The 22,778-nt window shown below is 37.7% G+C and overlaps 3 protein-coding genes and 1 pseudogene across 4 annotated transcripts; 2 read left to right on the top strand and 2 right to left on the bottom strand.

The window, feature by feature from the left end:
* Positions 1–945: 945 nt before the first annotated feature.
* Positions 946–2,647, bottom strand: LOC111450590 (activator of 90 kDa heat shock protein ATPase homolog). Its single transcript, XM_023090803.1, has 3 exons — positions 1,592–2,647; positions 1,349–1,428; positions 946–1,263 (listed from the first exon to the last, which is right to left on the bottom strand). Exons 1-3 carry the CDS (start codon positions 2,471–2,473, stop codon positions 1,170–1,172), a joined length of 1,056 nt encoding a protein of 351 aa, XP_022946571.1. The 5' UTR covers positions 2,474–2,647; the 3' UTR covers positions 946–1,169.
* A 272-nt stretch (positions 2,648–2,919) lies between these two features.
* LOC111445878 (probable protein kinase At2g41970) lies at positions 2,920–17,343 on the top strand. 2 transcript variants are annotated; one of them, XR_002710938.1, is made up of 11 exons: positions 3,469–3,689; positions 3,854–3,974; positions 4,209–4,465; positions 4,559–4,685; positions 4,761–5,034; positions 5,772–5,904; positions 5,985–6,071; positions 6,255–6,485; positions 10,551–10,556; positions 15,436–15,448; positions 17,333–17,343. XR_002710938.1 is itself a non-coding variant. In XM_023084410.1 (8 exons), the coding sequence occupies exons 2-8, from the start codon at positions 3,887–3,889 to the stop codon at positions 6,387–6,389; spliced, it is 1,101 nt and encodes a 366-aa protein (XP_022940178.1). In that variant the 5' UTR covers positions 2,920–3,067; positions 3,854–3,886; the 3' UTR covers positions 6,390–6,412. The 2 variants fall into 2 exon arrangements, 1 of the variants encoding a protein (XP_022940178.1); XM_023084410.1 differs by lacking the exons at positions 3,469–3,689; positions 10,551–10,556; positions 15,436–15,448; positions 17,333–17,343 and adding an exon at positions 2,920–3,067 and having other exon boundaries at positions 6,255–6,412.
* LOC111445889 lies at positions 6,519–8,631 on the bottom strand. Its single transcript, XM_023084422.1, has 3 exons — positions 8,512–8,631; positions 7,220–7,984; positions 6,519–6,966 (listed from the first exon to the last, which is right to left on the bottom strand). Exons 2-3 carry the CDS (start codon positions 7,839–7,841, stop codon positions 6,767–6,769), a joined length of 822 nt encoding a protein of 273 aa, XP_022940190.1. The 5' UTR covers positions 7,842–7,984; positions 8,512–8,631; the 3' UTR covers positions 6,519–6,766.
* On the top strand, positions 9,168–16,355 carry LOC111445897 (annotated as a pseudogene).
* Positions 17,344–22,778: the final 5,435 nt, after the last annotated feature.

Below are 22,778 nucleotides of genomic sequence, written 5' to 3'. Positions count from 1 at the left end.
AAAAAAAAAAAAAAAAAAAAAAAAGTTACACTTTGATAAAATTGAAATATCCTAGCGTTTGGTATAATTTGCACCGGAAGAGGCTTTATACAGGCCTCTCTGCTCACAGGCTTCAAAATGGGCCCAATAATTTACTCTATTTTCATGAATGGAATGGGATGGATTTTCGAGCTATTACAAATTACAAATGATATTAGAATCAAGAGTAGTCACCAGACACGAAGCACGGGTCAAAATACACCGAAGCACCGGTCAAAATAGGATTGACCCTATTCATAGTAGTAAGGGTCCAAATAGAGCTAGACCCTATCTATAGTAAAGAAATTAAAAACAATGAGACATATATAACAGGCTAAAGTAAACAATATCGGATAGTGATAAACTTGAGCTATTACAAATGGTATTAAAACCGAACATTGAGTGGTGTGCCGGCCGGCGAGGATGCTGAGCCCTAAAGGGTGAACTAAGAGATTTATATTGCTTGGAGAGGGATACAACATTTCTTATAAGAGTGAAAACCTCTCCAGACACGTTTTAAAATCAAGAGGCTGAAGACATATGTACACAAATGTAACAGACCATAAATAATATCTACTAACGGTAGACTAAAGAGCAACAAGCACTACGTCAATATTTTGCTCAAAAGTTTGATCATAGAGCAAAAGTACACAACCCACACGATCGATACAATGTGGCTACAAGTGTATACCACTAGTGTGTATCCATGACTATACAACCTTTAGTTGTGTATGCTTATCATGTGAGCTGCTTAACACCCCCTTTCCTAAACTTGGGTCTCAGTTGAAAGCTTCGGAATCATAAAAGAAAAACCAAACGCTTGCAGAGTTCATAATAAATCAGCTAAAGCTAAAGTTAAAGTGAGAAGAGACTGCGTTCCTTCAGCCAGTCAAAGCATATGCATAGGACAACATAATGTTAGGTAGATACAGCCGACAAGACAAAATGTTGTTATGATAATGAGATTAGATGACAATTGTATAATTCAAGACTTCAGTCCAAAACCATGAATTTTGATTCATCAATATGGATGGAACACAACACACTGTAAGAACAACACCATCATTTGATCACTAGAAAATTAGGCATTTCAAATCTCTATTTCATTCATGGAGATATGCAGAAACCAAGGGACTTTTGTACTAACCCTATCATATTCCAAACCCAAAAACTGCTTTGATCTTGTTGAAAATAAGATCCCGCCAGCCCCTCTCCGTGTTCTCCACTACAGTTGCGTTCCCATATCTAATTCATATCAAAACATGAACGAATTAGCCACAGAACCACACAAAATGAGCTTGAGTTTTGTCTTTTCAAGTAAAAAACGAACCTGTCCTCCTCCGGCACGTCGGAATGTATCAACTTCACAATGGTAACCCCAGGCTCCGGCTCCTCCAATGTTAATTTCACCTGTGCACCATTTTCAGAACCAATTTAGCTTGATCATTCACATGGGTAATTCATGATTTGGTCGATTATTCACTAGAACTCATTAAGCAATTCCATAATGGCAAAGAGACACTACTAGAAATGCATTGAGAATGAGATAAGTAGAGGAGAAGGCAGCTCTCACCGTCGAATGAATGCCATCAGGCCAGCTTCCGAATCTCCATTGTTGCACAATCAACTTTCCCTCTTCCAATTCCAAGTTCTTCCCAGTCACAGACCCATCAAATATACTGATCTCTCCACCCACTTCCTTGCTAATTTTAGCATTACTCTGAGTAAACCCTTTCCATCTATTATCATCCATGAGAATTTCAAACAAAATGTTAGCCCTACAACTAAACTTCTCGGTCATCGTTATCGTCTTGAACCCTTTCTTGGCTTTCTTCTTCTCCGCCACCACTGCTGGCTTTGATGCCGCAGGGGCAGCCGCCATCGCTGCTGCAGGTGGAGCCGATTGATTACTCTTCGGCTCCACCTTTTTAGCCTCTAAGTCATCCTTCGCAGGCCCACCCTTAGCCATACTCTGTACGTACAACCTCACCTTCTCCAACACAATCGGCTTCCCCTTCGCCAACATAGCCTCCTTCATTTTCTTCCCAATCGGCCCTTCGTCCTTCACAGAAACCCTAACTTCAGGATCCTCATCGGCGTTCTCATCGGAAATATATGGAATCTCGACAAGCCCATCAACCTTCTGCAGAGATTTACCTTCGGAATCCTTAGCCTCGCCTTCCCAAGAGAGAGTGACACTGAGTTCATAACCAGGAATGATCTTCCCCTTCCGAATATTGACATACGCCTCTCCATCGACCTTGTCGACCTTCTTGATCTTGATGAAAAGGCCGCCCTCATCGTCGAGAAGTAGGAGGTCAGAGAGGAGCTTGGAGAGGAAATTGCGGGACCATTCGAGGCAATCGGTCTCCGCCCAGTGCCAGTTGTGGACATTGGTACCGTCGGGCCGTTCTTCGACGATCCACCGCTTGTCGCCCTCGCCGAACTTGGCCATTATCGGAGCTTGGGAGAGGAAACAGTACGTCGGAGAGAGAATTTAGTGGCGCGTTTAGAGAGATCGTGGCGAATGGGAAATGGAAACGGAGGAGGAGATAAAAGGGAAAGGGAAACTGCGGATTTCGGAAGGTTCTCGGTCTGGAAGGCTCTAGAACAATGGCGGCATATCCTCTCCCTTCCCAAAACATAGGGTTCCTAACTAATATATATTACCAATTTAATTAAGCTTAATATTAATTAATTTATGAGGTAAACCATAAGAATAAAACTATAATTTCAGAAATTATATATATAAATATAATTTAGACGTTATTTATTAATAATACCAAAACATATCGTCGACAGTTAAGTCAACACCCGCGAAAGGTCAAACTTAAAAGAGGAAGAACAAGAAGAAGAAAATAGGGCATCCCCCCAAATTGGACACCATTGGGGCCAAATCGAAACCCGATATCAGCCCACAAACCCAAATTGCTCTATTTTAACCCTCTTCCTCTTTCGAGTGATTCACTAAAGCTCCCCGAAGAGTTGTTCCGCGTCGATGCTTGGAAAGCTCCTCCGAAGAGACGGTCTTGTTCTTCGGATCACTGAGGTACCATTGCTCGTTCTTTGTTATTACCATATGATTTGGGTTGCATTTAGCTTGTTAATGGGGACGAGAAGCTCCTTTTTGCTTATTTGTTTGCTTGCCAAGTCTCCGGGAGACATGCCCACAACGTGTTTGAACGTTTGTCTATGTGAATATCAAGTTATTGAAATCTACTTCCCTACAAACGGGAGCTGAAGTTTTACGATGAGTCTTTATTCATCTTACACATATTGTAATCATGCCTATGTGGAATGTGATCTAAACAATAAACGGAACCAGTGATATGTCTTAACCAATTAAATTATAATTAAATATATTTTATAGTTTTAGGAGTCGAGAGATAAATAATGCATATAAATTATAAATAAAAAGGAGGGGGCGTAGAGGAGAGATTGAAGGTGCGACGTGGGAGGCACGTCTGAGGGGTTTGGTTTAAGCGGTTAGGCAAATCCCAACCGAGTTTCCCGCTAAATACAGCAACATGTACCTTCCTCCAATCGCCATTTCAGGAACCCATTGCAGGGAGTCTCCTCCTCCTCCCCCTCCTCCACCTCCCCTCCTCTGTCTTTCTTCGCTTTCAATCTCTTTGTTCTGTGCCTCGCTTACATTTTCATTCACATCCCAGGTCAATTTCCCCTTATTCTTCTTCTTCTTCTTCTTCTTTCGTTGCAATTATTATTATTATCATTTTGCCTGTTTGTTCCTCCATCATCTCGATCCTTATTAAATGGGTCGACGAAAGAATTGATTGATTCTTGATGCATTTGGTGGATTTTCCTTTGTCCGTAGGTTTTTGAGGCTACTACGAATTGACGGGAAGCGATGTTCTGCTGCGGAGGTGTGGAGGAGGAAAATTATGGCGCGCCTTCGAGTCAATATTCAGCCCCACCGAGGGGAAATACGTATGGTGGTAAATGCTCTTTTCTCATGTACTTCTAAATTCTTTGGTTATTGCCTTCAATCTGTTTGTTGAAATGCCTGTTCGTTTGGAGGATGGGATTCTGCTGGATTTTGTTGTTTGTTAGCCATTGTTCTTAGACATATTGGTTGTTGTTGTTGTTTTCTTAATTCAAATGCTGGATTTGCGTTGTTGTGGCTATGGATGATGTGATGTGGGGATCATGAAAGTTGATTTGTATTGTAGGCAGCGAGAGAGGAGAGCCTAGGAGCTCTAATGTTGTCAGAGGTGGACCTCCTCAGCAAATATTGCCTATTGAAACACCAGTCATTACACTGGATGAACTAAACAGGTTAACAAGTAATTTTGGTACGAAATCTTTCATCGGAGAAGGTTCTTACGGTCGGGTTTATTATGCGACGTTAAAGTGCGGTCAGGCTGCTGCAATAAAGAAACTGGATACCAGTTCTTCACCGGAGCCCGACAACGATTTTGCAGCTCAGGTTCGATCTTGAAACAGTATGAATGTTGAAGGTAATGTATATCAGTATCCTCATCTAACGCATTTGTGTTCATGTGTTGTCATGGTTTTGCAGCTATCAGTTGTTTCTAGGCTCAAGCAAGAGAACTTTTTGGAGTTAATTGGGTATTGTTTGGAGGCTAATAATCGAATCTTGATATATCCGTTTGCAAAAATGGGTTCTTTGCACGATATATTACATGGTATGTTGAGCTAAATCATAGAGTTACCTCTTTTTGTTGACGATTTTGGTTTGTTCTGATCATTTTCTAGTACAGGAAGAAAAGGAGTACAAGGGGCTGAGCCTGGTCCAGTGCTTACTTGGAGCCAGAGAGTTAAAGTTGCCTTTGGTGCAGCCAAAGGCCTTGAGTATCTACATGAGAAGGTTCAGCCTTCCATAGTTCATCGTGATATCCGGTCGAGTAATGTTCTTCTCTTCGACGACTTCCTTGCGAAGATTGCTGATTTCAACTTGACAAATCAATCGTCGGATACAGCAGCACGACTTCATTCAACTAGGGTCTTAGGAACATTCGGTTACCATGCTCCAGAGTAAGCTCTTTGTGTGTTTACTTCTATATGTCTTGCTCTTGGCTCCAGAGTAGGCTCTTTGTGTGTTTACTTCTACATGTCTTGCTCTTGGAAATGAATTTTACGCCTAACGTAGCAACAGAGCGTAGGTTTAATTCCATTTTGGTCTCTAAACGTTTAATTACGTCTCATTTTGATTCTTGACCTTTCAAAAAGTAATTATTTTGGTCCATGCTATCCAATACTTACCTCACGTAATATTTGTGTTTAGTACAGGTCTATGTCAACATATTAGATAACTTCTGTGTCATGTACAAGTCTATTAGGTAACTTTTATGTCTAGTACAGGCCTATGTCAACATATTAATGCACATATATAAGCAACATAATCTATATGTCAACATATTAATGCACATATATAAGCAACATAATCTATATGTCAAACTGTAACTATTTAAGCTCACCCCTAGCAAATATTATCATCTTTAGGTTTTTCCTGTGGAGAGAATCTAACTCTACTCTGACTAGTGCAATCACATTGTCCGGAACCTGACTTTGATACTATTTGTAGCAACTTGTTAGGAAAAGCCCAAAAATGACAATATTTGACTGGACGAAAATTCGTAAAGTTAAAGGACGAAAATTGAATTTTAACTTAAAGCTTATCATTTCATATTCTCCCATATTGCATTGCATCGGATTGAGTTGAAAGTAAGACTAAACTCTTTCAACTTCCTTTCTTTGGTTTCTCTTTTTAGGTATGCTATGACAGGACAGATTACTCAAAAGAGTGACGTTTATAGTTTTGGCGTAGTTCTTCTCGAACTTTTGACAGGACGAAAGCCAGTAGATCACACGATGCCTAAGGGACAACAGAGTCTTGTTACTTGGGTAAGTCTTCCCTTTCTCTACTTTCTTCCTACTGCCTGAAGTATACTCAGACTCAATTTGCCATTCATATTGTTCTGCAGGCAACACCAAGATTAAGTGAGGACAAGGTGAAACAGTGTGTAGATCCCAAGCTAAACAACGATTACCCACCAAAAGCGATAGCAAAGGTATCTTCAACTGTGTAATCACATTCATATTCAAATCATAGAACATGTTTTTATAACTAAATCAACGATTACCCGCTAATCAACGATCCAATGCATGTTAGTTTTCATCATTGTCGTAGATGTTTCGGATTGGATTGGATAGGAAACTTATTCCACTATAATTTCCATGTGAATCCCTCTCAGTTGGCAGCAGTTGCAGCCTTGTGTGTTCAGTACGAGGCTGACTTCAGGCCAAACATGACAATTGTGGTTAAGGCTCTCCAGCCGCTTCTAAATTCTTCAAAACCACCAGGACCTGAAGCTCAACCTCGTCCATGAGATAATACACATTTTAGTTAACATACAGCCAGCACAGGCACAAGCACTAGTGCAAGCACAGTAATCTCCCCTGTAACTTGTGATCTTACTCATCTAGTTATCATCATCATTTTTTCACCCAAACACATGTTAGGAACTTTATCTGATTCAGGATTTCATAAAATAGCAAGAACTGTAACAGTCTTGTTGGATGGAATTTAAGCAACCAACAAGGATCAGAGAATATCAAACTTGATCCTTCGCACTACCACCTGGAAATGATACTCAATGATCAATGACAAAAACATCAACATTTGGTTTATCCAAATTTGGTAAGATTTTGCAGCAGGACTTAGATATTGAACTGCTGGCCTCTGATGAAATATTCAGACTCGTGATCAATCCTTGTTGAACTTCAAAACTGCAAGATAAAAGCCATCCTCATCTACAAATTCAGTCAGGCCAAAAGAGTGATCAGCAGCAACTTTCTGCAAAGTAGTCCTATCAGGTAAATCCGAAACTACGACATCTGAGAACTGTTGCTGTTCTTGCTGTAACACTTTCCTTCCACCGGGATGGCTAATAACTAGTCTTCCCCCTATTGAGCAAGAAGGAAATAGATTACCTTAGGGCTGTAATAGACTCTATAAAACAAGCAAGTTTTCATTTCCATGTGGTTTTATTTTCTAAAGGAACTAACAGATTATGTCGCAATATATCTCAACATTGCCCCAAGGACTAATGATATATCTTGGAGGCAAGGTAAAAACTAATTGCTCAAATCCATAACTTATGATCTGGAGATCGAACAAAGATGGTAAGAAACTATGCAAAAAAAGAAAAAAAATCACCTGGCAAACAACGTTGTGTGAGTGCGCCAAAGATCGCGTCGAGTTCAAAAGGCATTGCTGGCAGATAATAGAGAAATACAACGTCGAAAGGTCCCCATTTTTCTGGCACATATATAACTTCTCCTTGCCAGCACTTAACTTTGTCATATTTTTCTTTAATACAAGCTAATGGTAGAATAGCATCATGGACAACAAGTAAACTTCGGCAAGGAGCTGAGTCATACAACCGATCAACAAATCCTTCTGAAGAAATGGCAACCATAACCTGAGAACTTTCTGCAATTTCTCCAGCAGAAATGATGCGCCTAATCTTTTCATCATGCTCTTCTATAGAACCAAAATCGTCTGAATCGAGAAACGAAAAGTCCTTCTCAACTAAATCTTCAAAATTGATCACTGATACCACACCCTCATTTGAAGGAGTTGAAGAACAGGTGATTGATCTGCTAATATGTAAGGATGGACATAATTTGACAGGAAATAATGCCGAACGAGAAAATATCCTAGTACTGCATCGAAAGCCAAGTAGTGCACGCATATGTATAGGATTCTTAAGAGGACATGGCAGGGGCTTGCAAGCAAGTGGTGGACCAAGAGAAGAATGTAAGAAAAGAGAATTCATGGAAGAAATGTTGCCTCTCTTTTTGGCCTGGAAGGCAAAAGGGAATCGTCTCGGGTTGTTCGTAATTGCAGTGAATTGCAATGATGCTACAATTTCTTCCTCCGGTACTACCTCTATTGCAATTTGCTCCCCATTTTCCACACCTGTGAGAGCACAGTTAGCAATCTCCACCCAGAATAGGTCATTCTCAAAGCTTTAGAGGTATCACCTTTTAAACCAATCTCTTTGACAACATTAAAAGTGATAGGTTTTGTAGCTTCTAAAATCTATTAAGCATTTAGGGGAGCAAGCAACACCTGAACATTTTGGACAACGTGCTCCACTTAAAGATAACTCAAAGGAAGTTCAAATTCACCATTAGTAAACATCAGGAAATTGTACTATTATAAAGATGCAAGAACAAACTTAATGCTACTTTACTCTCAGAAAAATGTCGAAAGCATTTCAAATTGCAAATTTCTTAGCCCTAGGTTTTAGGCTTAAAACTCCAGAAAATCTGAACTTCATAAACGTCAAAAGAAAAGACCATTAAGCTATCGATAAAAGCATTACATAAACACGAGAAAGAACACAACAAAAACTCCTTGATTGACCGAAACTCAAAGGCAATGCTACCGAAACATTTACAGAGCTTTGAAAAACAGCTAGATATAGAACGTGGCCGACGCACCTCAAGCTTCCGACGATGAGCCGACGCACTGCAGAGCTTGGCCACCTTCTCCGGCACCGATAGTGGACTAGAGCTTTTGTTTCCAACTTAACAGATAAGAGAGAGTTGAATATTTTGGAAGCCCTCGTTCCGAGCTTCGGCCCAAAGATCCAAAACAAGAAGTCTTATTTACATTTTTGCCCTAAAACTTTTAATTTTATCAAATTAGACCCTAATATTTTTTTAAAAAATATTCGATCCACGTCACAAACAAAACATTTATTATAAAAAGTGTGCAAAACCTTTATGTAGTAGACAAGTTTTAAAACTATAAGGTTGATAGCATAATGTAACGGCCCAAAGCGAACACTATCTATTAGTGGTGAACTTGAGTCATTACAAGTGGTGTCAGAGGCAAAATACTAAAAAGTGAGCTTAGGGTATTACAAATGGTGCTAGAGGCAAACACCGAACGGTGTGGCAGCTCATAATTGCCAGAGGCAAGACACTGAATGATGAATTTTGATCATCACAAATGGTGCCATAGACAAGACACGGATCAGTGTACTAGCTCATAATTGATGGAAGTTGATAATTTTGTGTGTGGGAAAGAAGAAAAAATGTCAACTAGATTTGAAAATGAATCTTAGCCGTATATATATATAAATATTTGTAAGAGAATGAGTGTGGCCGTTCTTTTCCCTCGTAATTGATCGGAGTTGACAATTTTGTTTGAAATCACATGATTTAGATTCAAACACAATTTCCCCTTTAGATCCAATCCAACTCTCCACAACAATTTTTTGATCTTTCCTCCCAATTCCGGCGATGGCCACGATCCCCCTTTTCTCCTCCTTCCGATACTCCGACAGCCTCACGGTGGTCGGAATCTCCGTCTGCACCGCCATCGTGTGCGAGGCCATCTCATGGCTTCTCATCTACCGCACCAACTCCTACAAAACCCTACGATCCTCCATCGACAAGGCTGCCAAAAAGCTCGAGACCATGAAGACCGACAGCTCCAAAATCACCGTCAAGAAGTCCAAAACCAAGAAGATCGATCGCGTCGAGACCAGTCTCAAGGAATCCAGCCGCGACCTCTCACTCTTTAAGTTCAAATCCGGTGCCGTTGTTGCCCTCGTTCTGTTCGTCGTCTTTGGATTGCTCAATTCGCTCTTCGAAGGCAAGGTTGTTGCCAAATTGCCGTTTAAGCCTTTCGGACTGGTGATGAAGATGAGCCACCGAGGGTTACAGGGCGATGATCCTACCGATTGCGCTATGGCGTTTCTGTACTTCCTCTGTTCGATTAGCATTAGGACCAATTTGCAGAAGTTCTTGGGATTCTCGCCGCCAAGGGGCGCCGGCGCCGGCTTGTTCCCGATGCCAGATCCTAAGACGAACTGATTTAGGTTAGGCTTGAATCAAATTTACGCTCCTTTCCCACCACTTTGATTATGAATTTTTCGTACTTGATTTGGGCTGATTAGGCTTTTATTAGGGTTCTATATGTTAATTTTGTAGTGAGTTCATCGGACTTAGTTTAGCTATGGCTTCTGAAAATTTGAGAGGGTGATTCTGGTTCTAATCTTCGCTTGAATTCTTGATTAGATTTGGAAATAATTCCATCCTTTCTGGGATCAGAACAAGTTTTTGTTCTTTGAAAACTTTGATTACATTCAATGATTCTATTGCCTTCTGTGGGTTCTGCTGGCTGTTGATCAATAAATTTTGAGCTAAGCTACCATTCTATATCCAATTCAAGCCTTCTTTGCTTGATTAGTATGCTGTGATAGTTACTTATCTGTTTGAGATTCCTAGCATACCAAACATTATGACATTCCATGAACTTGAGGTTTCTTAATTTAGCTTGTAATTTCTCCTCCTTTAGAGCACCCATAGAACCATGGATTCTTGCACTATCTATCTATCGTTCTCATAAGAAGTGTGTAGAGTTTCAAAGCTTTAGTGGTCTATAATATGATGCTGACTATTGCAATCACTGTTTTGTAATCGAACTGGTGAGAACAGTGCTACAATTGTTGGTTATGATTCTCTTACAGTTCTAAGTACAATTGGTTGGTGGAGGGTCAACCAAAATATGGTTTCTAGGTGAAATTTATAGACGTTATTGGTGTAGTTTGAGTAGTAATAGTATGAGATCCCACATCGGTTGGAGAGGGGAATGAAACATTCCTTTTAAAGGTGTAGAAACCTCTCCATAGTAGACACACTTTAAAATCGTAAGGGAAAGCCCAAAGAGGACAATATTTGCTAAGGTGGGTTTGAGTGGTTACAAATTGTATAAGAGCCAGACAGTGAGTGGTGTGCCAGCGAGGATGCTGGCCTTTAAGGAGGGTGGATTATGAGATCTTACATCGGTTGGAGAGTGGAACAAAGCATTCCTTATAAGGGTGTGGAAACCTCTCTCTAGTAAACACGTAAAATCTTGAGGGGAAGCCCGGAAGGGATATTTGCTAGGTGGGCTTGGACTGTTACAAACCATTTGAGTACAGTAGATATATCTGAGGGTTGAGGGTCGAGTTTCAAATATGATTGATTTTATCACTAACATGGGTTATCCTAAAGATCGATAAGAGTCATATAAACAATAAAAGATTGAGGGAGAATAGTTTCAAGTCATGATAGTCGATTTAATATCCCGTATTAGTTAGTTTGACAATTGAATGTATTAAGGTCTAGTAGTTGTCAAATGAGAATAGTAGAGGTGCGTGAAAGTTGATGCGTACGAGTCACTTGAGAAAGGGTTTATTTATGTAGCATCTTATCCAAATCTATAATCTATAAGTATCTTCTTTAGTTGAAAGATTACACTACATTTTACTATTTCCTGTTAGAAGACTTCGTGGGTGTGAGTGAAATGATGGAACATTGAAAGGAAAACATGCTGAACTGTGTAATACTGTAATAATTTTCTATTTGCATCAACAGTTTTGTTAATGTTCTTATTGGCATTACTGCTCGTTTATATGATCGAGTTCAAATTCTCATTTGGAATTGTTTTAGAAAACAATTCATATATGAAATACGGACTTGTGAATGAAGCTGATAGGTTGAGTTTAAAGCACGTTCTTTTGTTGTATAAGAAATGTGCGGTAATGAGGATTTGAATCTCCGACCTAAAAGGAAGGAGTAAATGTCAATTGTCGCTGAGGTGTGTGACGAACTCTTATTCTATGTTTTGATATCTTAGTATTATCTTTAGTTTCTAATTCTTCTTCGATCATTGCTAAGCAAATTTGATGTTGATACCCAGGGATGTCCTGATCTATTGAAGCTCAGTGATGTTCCACATGAATGAAATAATGTGTTCTTTTGGGAGATCGGTCTCTAATCTGTTTGTTTTTTTTTTTTTTCCATCAAGTTTATTTTTCAAGATTTATGTCGATTGCGAAAGAAATAAACAATTTTTAATTCAACAATGGTAGAGTTCAAGATCGAATGTCGACTTGGAAATGGTAATACGCCCTTTATCCATCCCCTTACTATAAATTTTATTTTGACGATCAATTTTATTGGGAAATTTAAAATTGTTTTTGACCCATCTAGATGGTATAAGTTTGTGAAAATATTTTGTTGATTTGAGATGACAATTTTTTTAAATGTATTTTTAAAAAATATTTTTATAGGGTAATTTATAATATATAACAAAGAAATATATACGTCAAATAAATCTCATTTTTTTCATTCTAACAACGGCCAGATGGATTGTCTATCTCAACATATGATAATTGATGTTTCAATCACTAAGTTATAGCAATATTTTAACTTTCGAAACATTTTTTTTTAATATAAAGTTATTATTATTATTTTATTTATTTATTTATTTATTTTGTAATATAGCGAAATTTAAGTTGGTTTAGCAAAATTAATATGAAGCAAGTAATATTGATTAATTTATAAAAAAAAAAATTGGGAGGCAAGCAACCCGATGGCGGTAGAATCGCAGGAAACCCAAAAGGAAATTTGATCGATCATCTCTGTTATCTCTGTTTGTGTATCATCTCACAGAATGGTGAGGTTGGTTGAAGTTTCTTTCTAATGGATGCTGCCCGATTAAGGTAAATCAGTCATGTTTTCCCCTTTTTTGCTTTTGGCTCAATTTTTCCCATCAATTTCTTCTAAAATATACCCTTACCAACTCAGAAATTTTGCTGGTGGCTTCGTAAATTCATGGAGCTTTAGTTTAACAAGATTATTGCGTGTTAGTGTAATGGAAAGTTTGACGTTTATCATTTCAATTTTTGTGGCCCTTCCTACATTCGTACCATTTTTGTTCGTTTAAGCTTTAATTCATCACACAACCCTTTGGCATTCATTGTAGCTAATGGCTTATCAAACACGTCCTGCAGGTCGACACTGTCTGGCCTTCATTGTTTATTCATCAAGCAGCTTTTGCAACCAATAACCCACAACATTTGGCAGCAGTTTTGATTTAACTCCTGCCTTCAAACACATCTCAGATTACAGTAGGTACCATCACATTCTCTCTGAAATCAAATATTGTGCTTCTGCTTGATGTTGTCGGTAACTGGTCGTTGTGTCGATCGAGCAGCTGATCAGATCCTCTGTTTAGGAAGATCTTAGCACTTTTAAGGATAGAAATGTCTGATATTGTTGTCATCATCTTATATAGATTGCACTTTTAAGGAGACTATATACAGAGTCAGTAGCATTATTACTTCACTCTAGCAAAGATTTGGAATAACTCAAATGAGTGTTGATTAACTGAAATAATAGTGAATATTATTCCCATGTTAGAGAAGATAAGAACTCTGCAATTGTGATACGAGATTTGTTCATCTGTGATGATAAACTTGCTCAAGGAATCAAACTTTCTAAAATTGACCAATTTCAAGTGGGCGTAAGTGTGGACCAGTATTGAATCAAATGACTCCAATAATTGTGAAGTGAACGTTACTGATGAGTAAAGTTACCTGGATCTATTGATTCAAATGGTCCATTCTATACGACGTTACCAGTTTGTGTGTGTCATCTTTGTGTGGGTCAATTGTTGTTGAGTTGGCTGTTGGCTTGTCCTTAGGTGCATCATTACCCGAGGTCAGAGTACTCCGTCTATTGTCATAGAAACAGTTCCTAGGAAAGATTGTGGTTCACAGGTATCCAATCAATTAATCCCTGTAGTCGGAAAAGTTTAAACAGAAATGAAAGGGTAGGGTGAGGGATAAGGAGGAAGCCCTAAACGTCATGACTTGTCGTCTTATCGCTTTCAAGAGCTTTAAGATGAAAGTTTCTTGGAAATTTATAGATTAATCAGCTCTTAGTTTTAAGCAGATAACACGTTATATTCTCAACTAAAAAGTTAAAAGATATCAAATCTCGAGCCATACCTGAACTTATTTTTGCATAATGGAAATGGAAATAGAGAATTTGGGAAATCTCCAAGGTCACACAATTGAAGAAGAATAACACTGAATTGACCAATCACTGTAATAGAAAACCCTTTTATCAATAAATGATTGGCTCACAAAATGTGAAGGAATCAAATTCAATTATTGTAGAACCCATAGAGCTTCAGATTGCGTTAATTTCTCAATAAATCTCATACCCATAATTGGCTGCGTCTCCAGCTGTGAATGCCTGCCCAATTCCCCTTTCAAGATTTTCTCATAAATTTTCCCCATCTTCTCTTAGTTTTAACCTTAAATTGATTAAGGATGGAGAAAGATATGCAGCTAATTATTGTTGTGGGGTTTGTATATTAATGAATTAGTTTAGACTTCTTCGATGGAAAACTGTTGTTGTAATAGCCCAAGCCCACTGTGAGTAGATATTGACTGTTTTGTCCCGCTACATTCGTCAGCTTCACGATTTTAAAACGTGTCTGCTAGGAAGAGACTTTCACACCCTTATAAGGAATGTTTCGTTCCCCTTTCCAATTGATGTGGGATCTCACAGTTGTCTCACACCATGATCTAGCTAATAAGTGATGACGCTAACTTGTTAGTTTTAGTCAAATATGACGACTAAAATGGGGGATATGCTACCATTTTAGGCTCGATGTGCTGCCATGTTCGGTACTCTTGTAAATCTACAGCACGAACCCAAACCCAAACGACCCTGTTAAGATTTTGTAGAGTGATAAAGTTTTTACAACAAAAGAGAAGGGTTTTCTTAGGTTTATCTGACGAATAGGTTCTTCAAATCAGGACTCTATTCATTCAACTCTCGTTAAAATGTCCAAAATAGGCCATAAAGAGGTGGAAAACATAAGACCCCATTAATATTTCGTCTAGTTATAGAGCTTTCATTGCAATGGAATAATGAGAGCGAGGGAAAATGAAAGGGGTAACTATCCACTTGGCCGGCAATGAGTCCTACCCTTTTGAAGGCAAAACAAGCTAGGCTAGCCAGAGCTAGAGATATCTATTTCAAATTATAACCACAAAACCAGAAAAGCAAAAGCTTTGTAACTTTGAGTTGGGGCTTCAACATTAAAACCAGTTAAGACACTTGTACTTTGGTAGGTAGATATATACTTATCTAAGTTTTGGACACATTTTTTCATTAGATAGTATGTGAGTTTCTGTTCATCTTTGGCAGATTTCCTTTGCATCACCTAAAGGGCCCTACAGCACACACTGATATCAAATCAAGAGCAAAAAAAGGTCTCTCAAGTACGTTTTTCCCCTTAAGCTGTGTTTGGAGGAATTGAGCATTGCTAAAAAGATCCATAGAGAGAGAGAGAGAAAGAAAGAACGACACAGTAATAAGTACTGCTGAGTTTTAGTTTATGACATAACTTTTAGAATGGTAGAAGGACAAAAGCCTTACAAGTTCATCAAAGCCAAAAAAAAAAAAGCACATTTTTTAGTCTGTTTAGGGGTTTCTGAGTGAAGTACCACAGAAACTCAGGTAAAGTTGTAAGAAATGTCATAAGATCAGCTCATGTTTGCTCTGCCAAAGAATTGAAAGGAAAGTAGATACCCAACTTCGAGAACTGACGACCCTCCACAATAGTATGGTATTGTCCACTTTGAGCATAAATTCTCGTGGCTTTACTTTTTTATTTTCCCAAAAAGCTTCGTACCAATAGAAGTAGTATTCTTTACTTATAAACTCACGATCTTCTCCTTAACTAGCCAATATGAGACTCTTCTCCCAACGATCCTCGACGTATCTTAGATTCTTCTTCTTCTACGAAGGGTTAAAATTTACTGCACCATTAAAGAAGAGCTGTGAGAGAGAGAGAGAGAGTTTTGATTGTATAGCTCAGTAAAGAAAGATGTGAAATTAAAGAGGGGGTTGGGAGTTCGCGTTATTCAAACAAAAAGATTCTCTCGTCTATGGAATTGACATTGGTTTTCAATATGTAAGTGAAAGTACATTATATCATTTCATACTCATTAGGTTGATATGATCGAGAAAGATTTAGCTTAAACTCATGGATTTACTACGGGAATGCTATAAGGTTAGATTAGATGCTTTCTGTTGCTTGAAATATCTTACAACGGGAATGCTTGATGAGCTAATTTCTTGTCGTGAAAATCGATACAATATGATAAACGGGTAAATTTTGATTTTTTAAGGAGGAAAGATATTTGAAAAGAGGGATGTCAAGTCAACATTATGATCTAAAGATGTGGACCAAATATTGCAGGAAATGAAGTAAATGGAGGGAACATTATTGATGTGGAGGTTGTAAACTTAGCAACTACCAAATTCAGATACTATATTGGCTCTTAATTTCAGCTCCCACTTTAGTGTCAAAACATGAAGAACATGGGTTTCTGCTAATGATTCTCTGTTTCTCATTCAAACATGTTTGGATAAACAAATGTTCATCGTTTTTGTAATTCGAGTAAGGATTTTGGTTGTGTTATGTTTATGAGTTATTCGTCAATTGTTTGATCGATGATAATGCCTTGAAAAAAAAAAAAGTAGTTTTTCGTGTTGGTCCAATTTCTTTTTTCAATTCAACTCAACCCAACCCAACTCAATCCGTGTATTCCCTTAGCACCATGTGGGTGATCTCCTGGATGATTAAGAGAACATGGTTGCAAAGATAGGAGAGAGAGATGTTTCTAGCAAAAAAGTGAAAACGATCAAGAAAGGACAGCTACTTAGTAAATGGAGACTAATCGAAAGATTTTTCTTGTCGGTAGAGGAGCCCTCCAAATATTTAGTCAACAAGCCCAACATCTTCTTCCAACCTCAACTCGACAACTTTGACTAACCTAACCAACTCCAATTGATCATATCAAGGTTAAATAAAAGCACAGTCAATTTTACTCTTACCTAAAGCTCGAAGGTTACTAAGTTTTAACCTTGCTCGAGTGGCTAGAACGAAAGAGAATCAATGGGTAAGTATGAATTGATTTAAAAACTTGGTTGATAGAGAAATAATGGGTTTTAAGAGAGATGTCCCCACAGACAAATTGTTAATGCATGATATGAAGAGATGGTGATGGAAATGTGTCCTAAAAATAAATAAAAGAGGAAAGAAAGTAAATTGTGAAATATAATAGGTCGGTCAGAAGACAGTGTAGGCTACAAAGGTGGTAAGAGGACCATGAAACCTTTCCATTCTTCTGTCCCCATTGCCTTAAACCCTTCAACCCTCTTTTTGGAGAATTTAATGAACTTTGTACTAAACTTTTTGTATTCTAATCACTCACACACGTGACATGTTTTTGTTTTCTATTTTAAGTTAAATAAGCTATTGATTGATACTCTTTTAGATGCAGTAATTTTTGGAAATAATGCTATTGACGTGTTGGCCTAGGAAGTATTCCTCTTGCGTAGGAGACTAACTCAATTGAAACGCTACCCATAGGGTTGACTTTTCGAGAGACTAGTTTAGCTGTCAAGATGGTATTGAATTGAGTTGGTTGGATACCGACTTGTTTTAGAAATTGAAATGGTAATGAGTATCTAGTTCATATTCAATGCTGGATGACTCTGACACTGTTTTATGACATTACTACATTATCTACTTATTTTGAACTATGCATAGAGTGGAGGTTGTCCCAACAAAACAACATGGGTTCTTTTAGCTTATTTTGGTCTCACTCATGTTTTCAAGGAAAATTCATAGAAGATCACTCGAACATAAAATTACTCGAAGCTAAGTGAACTTAACTTTGAAGTTCGTATGATTGAGTCATCGAAAAGAAAGGTACGTTCGACCGACTAATCTTAGCAAATCAAAACAGCTCCTCTCCCTGTTGGTCTCTCAATTCCATTACCTCTTTCCGCCCCTGAAACTTCTTTGTTTTCGTTTTCAGTGGTATAGACAGTAAATATAAACACACATCCTTAAAAAAACATTAGTATATGTTGGTTGGTAAAACATTAGGGTTAAGAAGAGAATGTGAAAGGATAGAGAGAGGCGACAAAGAATAAGAGAATGTCGTAGCATGGAGAAGAAGAGGTTAATAAAAAGGGAGATGGGATGAGATGAGATGACAAGACAGGAGGAGAAGGGATATAGACATGATATGAATCAAAGGTGTGTGTATCCATTATGGTCCACAAACAGTGAAGAAAATTGGTGTTTTGTAATATGGAAAAGTAATGAGGAAATTAATATAAAGGGTATGTGTGTGGGAACAACGCCATGCTATTAGCTCTGGACAGGAGATTTCCTCTAAGCCCAAGTCACTCTCACCCCACCTCATTGCCCATTGCCATATTGTCATAATCCCTGAGAGAGACACATAGAGAGAGAGAGAGAGAGAGAGAGAGAGAGAGAGAGAGAGAGAGAGAAGGAACAACAAGATAGTGACCCTTCTCTATTGTGCCACAAGAGACAATATCAATCCATTGCTTTGCTTTGCTACCTCCTTAATTGCCTCTCACTCTCTCTCTATAGAGAGAGAGGGAGAGGGACCTGTGATGTGAATCCGAGCAACTTCCTCACGTTATATCATCATATATATGATGATGATACATCGAGTGTTCTTCCTACTTTTTACTTGCTAATCATCTAAACCATTTATGTTTCTTTACTAATTATGTTTTTGAAAATTGGGTCTTCCTTGGTAGGTTCAAAAGATTCAAACCGAATGAATTTGACCTAATTCGTTAGGTTATAAAGTTATTTGAACTGAGTTATGTTCGAATAAATGAAAAATTTATAAATTTTGTTAGTCCATAACTTTGGTTCGAGATGAATTAAAGAGAAGAGAGAGAGATTCACATGATGAGAGATAAGGGTTTTAAGAAGGGAAAAAAATAAGAATAATTAGATAAGTGGTGCAGTTGCATCGAGAAGAGGTAGAGCAATGGTCCCGAAAGGGCCTATGACTGTGACTTTAATGGCAAAGAAGAAGGAAGCTGCTTTCTTCCATGGATTGCAACACCTCCCAGTGGTCTCTCCTTGTCTTTCTTTTCTTTGGGTCAGCCATAGTGATAGAGATGTGGATTTCTGAGAGACCATGTCGGCTCGTATGCATGGTCCACTTCGAGATCACACCAAATCTCTCTCTCAAAATCTCCGTTTAAACAGGAAATAGAACTGAGAGTGGATAGAGATTTCTCCTCGTTAGATGAACAGGGCTAGAGACAGGGATTACTTGACCCAACCCAACTTCAGTCTCCGCCCCGTCTCCACTTTTATATACATATCGGCTTACTAAGTGTATATTTACCTTAATCTTCGTCATAATAAATGAAAATTTTGGTTGACCTTTACCCAAATGAACATCTCTAATTCCTAATAAACGCTTCCTACGCCCCACTTGATAGTTCATCCAGGAAGAATTCGAGTCGTAGCCCATCTCTTTTAAGAGTAAATGTTAATGCTTAAGATAACAACATCCTTCCCCCAAGAAATGATGCATATGAGAGAGAGATAGAAAATGACATGTCTTGGGGCTGCATAGAATGGTAGAATTATGAACAGGAGGCAGTTGAGCAAGAATAATTGCTAGACGAGTTAACCTACATTCCGAAAAATATCTTTAAAGTTTTCATTCAGCTTCACGCTTCTTAGTAACGAACCTCTACAATCGTATGATATTGTTTACTTCGAGCCTAAAGGCTCGTGGCATTTTGAACCTCCACGATGTTATGATATTATCTACTTCGAGCTTAAACTCTCGTGGCTTTCTTAACTTTCACAATAGTATGATATTGTCTACTTCGAGCCTAATCTCTCGTGACTTTCTTTTTAGATTACCTAAATCAATGGATTTTGGGTCTCTCCATTTCATGTTTGTGTAGCTTTCAATATGCTCTTCCCTATGCAATTTCTTTGCTTTACTTTCTCCCATCCCACTAAGAACAAGAAAAAAACAACTCTTCAATTTGTTCTTCCTTTTGATCATAAAAAGGCAAATGCTGACTTTTAAAATGCAAATTTGTTCATTGTTGTCATTGAAAATGATGTTCATTATATGTTTGTAATAGGAATAAAAGTATGATGTGAAGACTTAGCTCAAATAGTTGTTTGAATTAAATGTAAACAAAAAGGTAGACAAATGATTGGAACAAACCCTTTTGATTTGAAAGATGAATAGTTTGCATGAATGGAGGTTTGATTTCCTATGAATAGTGTTCTAAGTCTCTTAAATCTCATGAATTTAAACATCATAATATAGTGGTTCCTTGAATTTGAAGTCACTCGAGCCATGAGTGAATGAGACGGAGAAATAACCACTCGAAACACTACTCATCGATAATGCTAATGATAGAGACAGAGAAACACAACTCATGCCCAAGATCTGAATTCATCACCTGATAGCCTTAACATTCCCCTGTAACATGGTCACAGACCAACCTGAGTCATTCCAACATATTTTGTTCTCACTCACATGCGTCTTATAAAATTTGTCAAGAGGTCGCTCAATATAGAATTGTTCCAAGCAAAACACAGTTAACCATAGAGTTCCTATGACTGAGCCACTGAAAAGGAAATTGCATCTTGTTGTTATAACCATAAAGTTCCTATGACTGAGTCACTGAAAAGGAAAGTGCATCTTGTTGTTATAACCATAGAGTTCCTATGACCGAGCCACTGAAAAGGAAAGTGCATCTTGTTGTTATAACCATAAAGTTCCTATGACTGAGTCACTGAAAAGGAAAGTGCATCTTGTTGTTATAACCATAGAGTTCCTATGACTGAGCCACTGAAAAGGAAATAGTAACTTTCCATTATTTTAAGGTTTTTTTTAGCTATATTACCTTTAAGATCTCGCTCATTCATGTACTACTGTTTTACTCGAGTGTCATAGCGATAAAGACATGAGAAGGAGATGCCATCAACGGTAAACAATAAACGGTAAATTTAGAGAAGAAAAGAGAAAGTTGAGGGTAAAATGAGGAAGTGGAGAGATGAGATAGATGTAAAGGTAGAACAGGAGAAGGAAAGCAAAGGGAGCTTGAAGAGTAATTATAATGTCTCAACCAAAGTAAAGGATGAAAGAGACATGGCATCAGTTGTACTTTGTTACCCCCACAGAGAGAGAGAGAAGAGAAGAGAGAGAAACTCGTGAGGAAGTTGAAAAAAAATCTTTTGGATTAACTCGAAATTTCGAATTACAGAGCTCAAAACCTAACCCTGAGTTAGGTTGAATTGTCATTTCAAACATTTACAAGTCATAACGCATCACTAACATAGTTAAGGTCATAACTCTACTTTTGAGTTGGTCGGGTTTATCGAATTTTCAGGTCATATGAACACTCCTAGAGATGATTACTCGTAAACGGTCAGTGACGGTCGCACTCAAAGAACTTTTTTTTTCATGAGAGGTGGGTTTTTTTGGCCATTCGTGTAGGGTTTCACATGCATTTGAAATATTTTGTAAGTTGTTTATGGAAGAGGACCACTTTGTTCAGAGGTGTGGAAGCTGATATAAAACACCCAACAAAGCTATAAAGAGCCAACACCAACTACCAGTATGCAACTGGTCCTTGAGCGAGAGAAACAAGACAGTTCTAGAGAAAAATGACACACAAATTACAGAATTACCGACCAACTATTATTATTAATATTATTATTCTTTCTATAAACGACATTTCATATTAAACATTACCACTCATTCATGGACAACACATGCATGTAACCCAATTGTCGTGTTTCATTTGATAATGATTTTGTTCCGTTTGTTTAGTCGACGTAAACCCAATTCATAGAAATCTTCGTAATATGTAACAATTCAAGTCCATCATTAACAGATATTGTCTGCTTTCGTTCGTTGCGTATCGCCATCAGCTTTACGGTGTTAAAACACGTCTATTAGGAGAGAAGTTTTCACACCCTTATAAGAAATGTTTCATTCCCCTCTCTATCAGTGTCATGGTTTTAAACACATCTGTTAGAGAGAGATTTCCACATCCTTATAGGGAAGGATTCATTCCCGTCTCCAACCGATTTGAGATTGAACATAATGTATGTTTAATGACGGTTTTCATTTTGGAGTTTAATAAGAAACTGTGTGAGACGTTTGGAGAATAGTAAAACTTGGCTAAAACTAGCTAGATTGTAAGAATATTATTACTCGAGACAATAGAATTTCGATTATAGGAATATACAATATTTTATTAATATCTTATCCATGTTAACCTCAATCACTACGAAATTGAGGTGGTCTTTCTCAATCAGACACAAAGGTTAATCATACAAACGTTATCCTTTTATATATATGAAGCTGTCTTTCTTATCAAATAAAGACAACCAATAATTAGTGTTGATTAATGGGTGACATTACATGATGTCACTAAATCGTAGAACATAATTAATTTTTTTTATATATTCATTTTGTCGGTTTAATGTAACGCAATATACCTAAGATTTAGAATATAGATTTGATACGGATTGTTCCGACATTTTCTTGCATCTCCTACAATATAGTTATGTTACTTGCTTGTCTTGAATTACTTTCGAGAGCAAAGACTATCTCCAATGACCAATACGGGTTCTTTTAGCATGTTTTGTCTATACAACATGCTTCGAGACTATCAGATGCCAAATCCAAAATTTGAGTATGGAGCATTACAACTTCAGCCATATGAAGTATTTGAACATTTGAGCTTCCGAACAAATAAACATATGTCGTGTTTTAATTAGTTGAGCTATGTTCAAATTGGTTGACTGAATGACCTCGAATGAAATTAAATGAGCAAATATTTTGTTGGATTTAAAAGATATGATAGATTTCTTCCCAACAAAGGTAATAACTAAAGATATACCAATGCTCCCTCTTTTTGATTCATAAACTTCAATACATTATTTATTATTTAACTAAAGGAAGGAAAGATAATAAATTTCTACCTTTTTGGGCAATAATTTTATTGGGTTTAAAGCA

Source organism: Cucurbita moschata, unplaced genomic scaffold (assembly GCF_002738365.1).
Source record: "Cucurbita moschata cultivar Rifu unplaced genomic scaffold, Cmos_1.0 Cmo_Scf00001, whole genome shotgun sequence".
NCBI classification, from domain to species: Eukaryota; Viridiplantae; Streptophyta; class Magnoliopsida; order Cucurbitales; family Cucurbitaceae; genus Cucurbita; species Cucurbita moschata.
The sequence above is the reverse complement of the archived record's forward strand: the minus strand, read 5'-3'. Positions and strand labels throughout refer to the sequence as shown.

Excerpts from the sequence above, each read along its gene's own strand:
- LOC111445878 (XM_023084410.1), top strand. The coding sequence starts at position 3,887 with ATGTTCTGCTGCGGAGGTGTGGAGGAGGAAAATTATGGCGCGCCTTCG. Across the intron at positions 4,466-4,558 it reads ACAACGATTTTGCAGCTCAG|CTATCAGTTGTTTCTAGGCT; the intron begins GTTCGATCTTGA and ends ATGGTTTTGCAG. Across the intron at positions 4,686-4,760 it reads TTTGCACGATATATTACATG|GAAGAAAAGGAGTACAAGGG; the intron begins GTATGTTGAGCT and ends TTTCTAGTACAG.
- LOC111445889 (XM_023084422.1), bottom strand. The coding sequence starts at position 7,841 with ATGAATTCTCTTTTCTTACATTCTTCTCTTGGTCCACCACTTGCTTGC. Across the intron at positions 6,967-7,219 it reads CACACAACGTTGTTTGCCAG|GGGGAAGACTAGTTATTAGC; the intron begins GTGATTTTTTTT and ends CTTGCTCAATAG.
- LOC111450590 (XM_023090803.1), bottom strand. The coding sequence starts at position 2,473 with ATGGCCAAGTTCGGCGAGGGCGACAAGCGGTGGATCGTCGAAGAACGG. Across the intron at positions 1,429-1,591 it reads CTGATGGCATTCATTCGACG|GTGAAATTAACATTGGAGGA; the intron begins GTGAGAGCTGCC and ends AATGGTGCACAG. Across the intron at positions 1,264-1,348 it reads GACGTGCCGGAGGAGGACAG|ATATGGGAACGCAACTGTAG; the intron begins GTTCGTTTTTTA and ends GATATGAATTAG.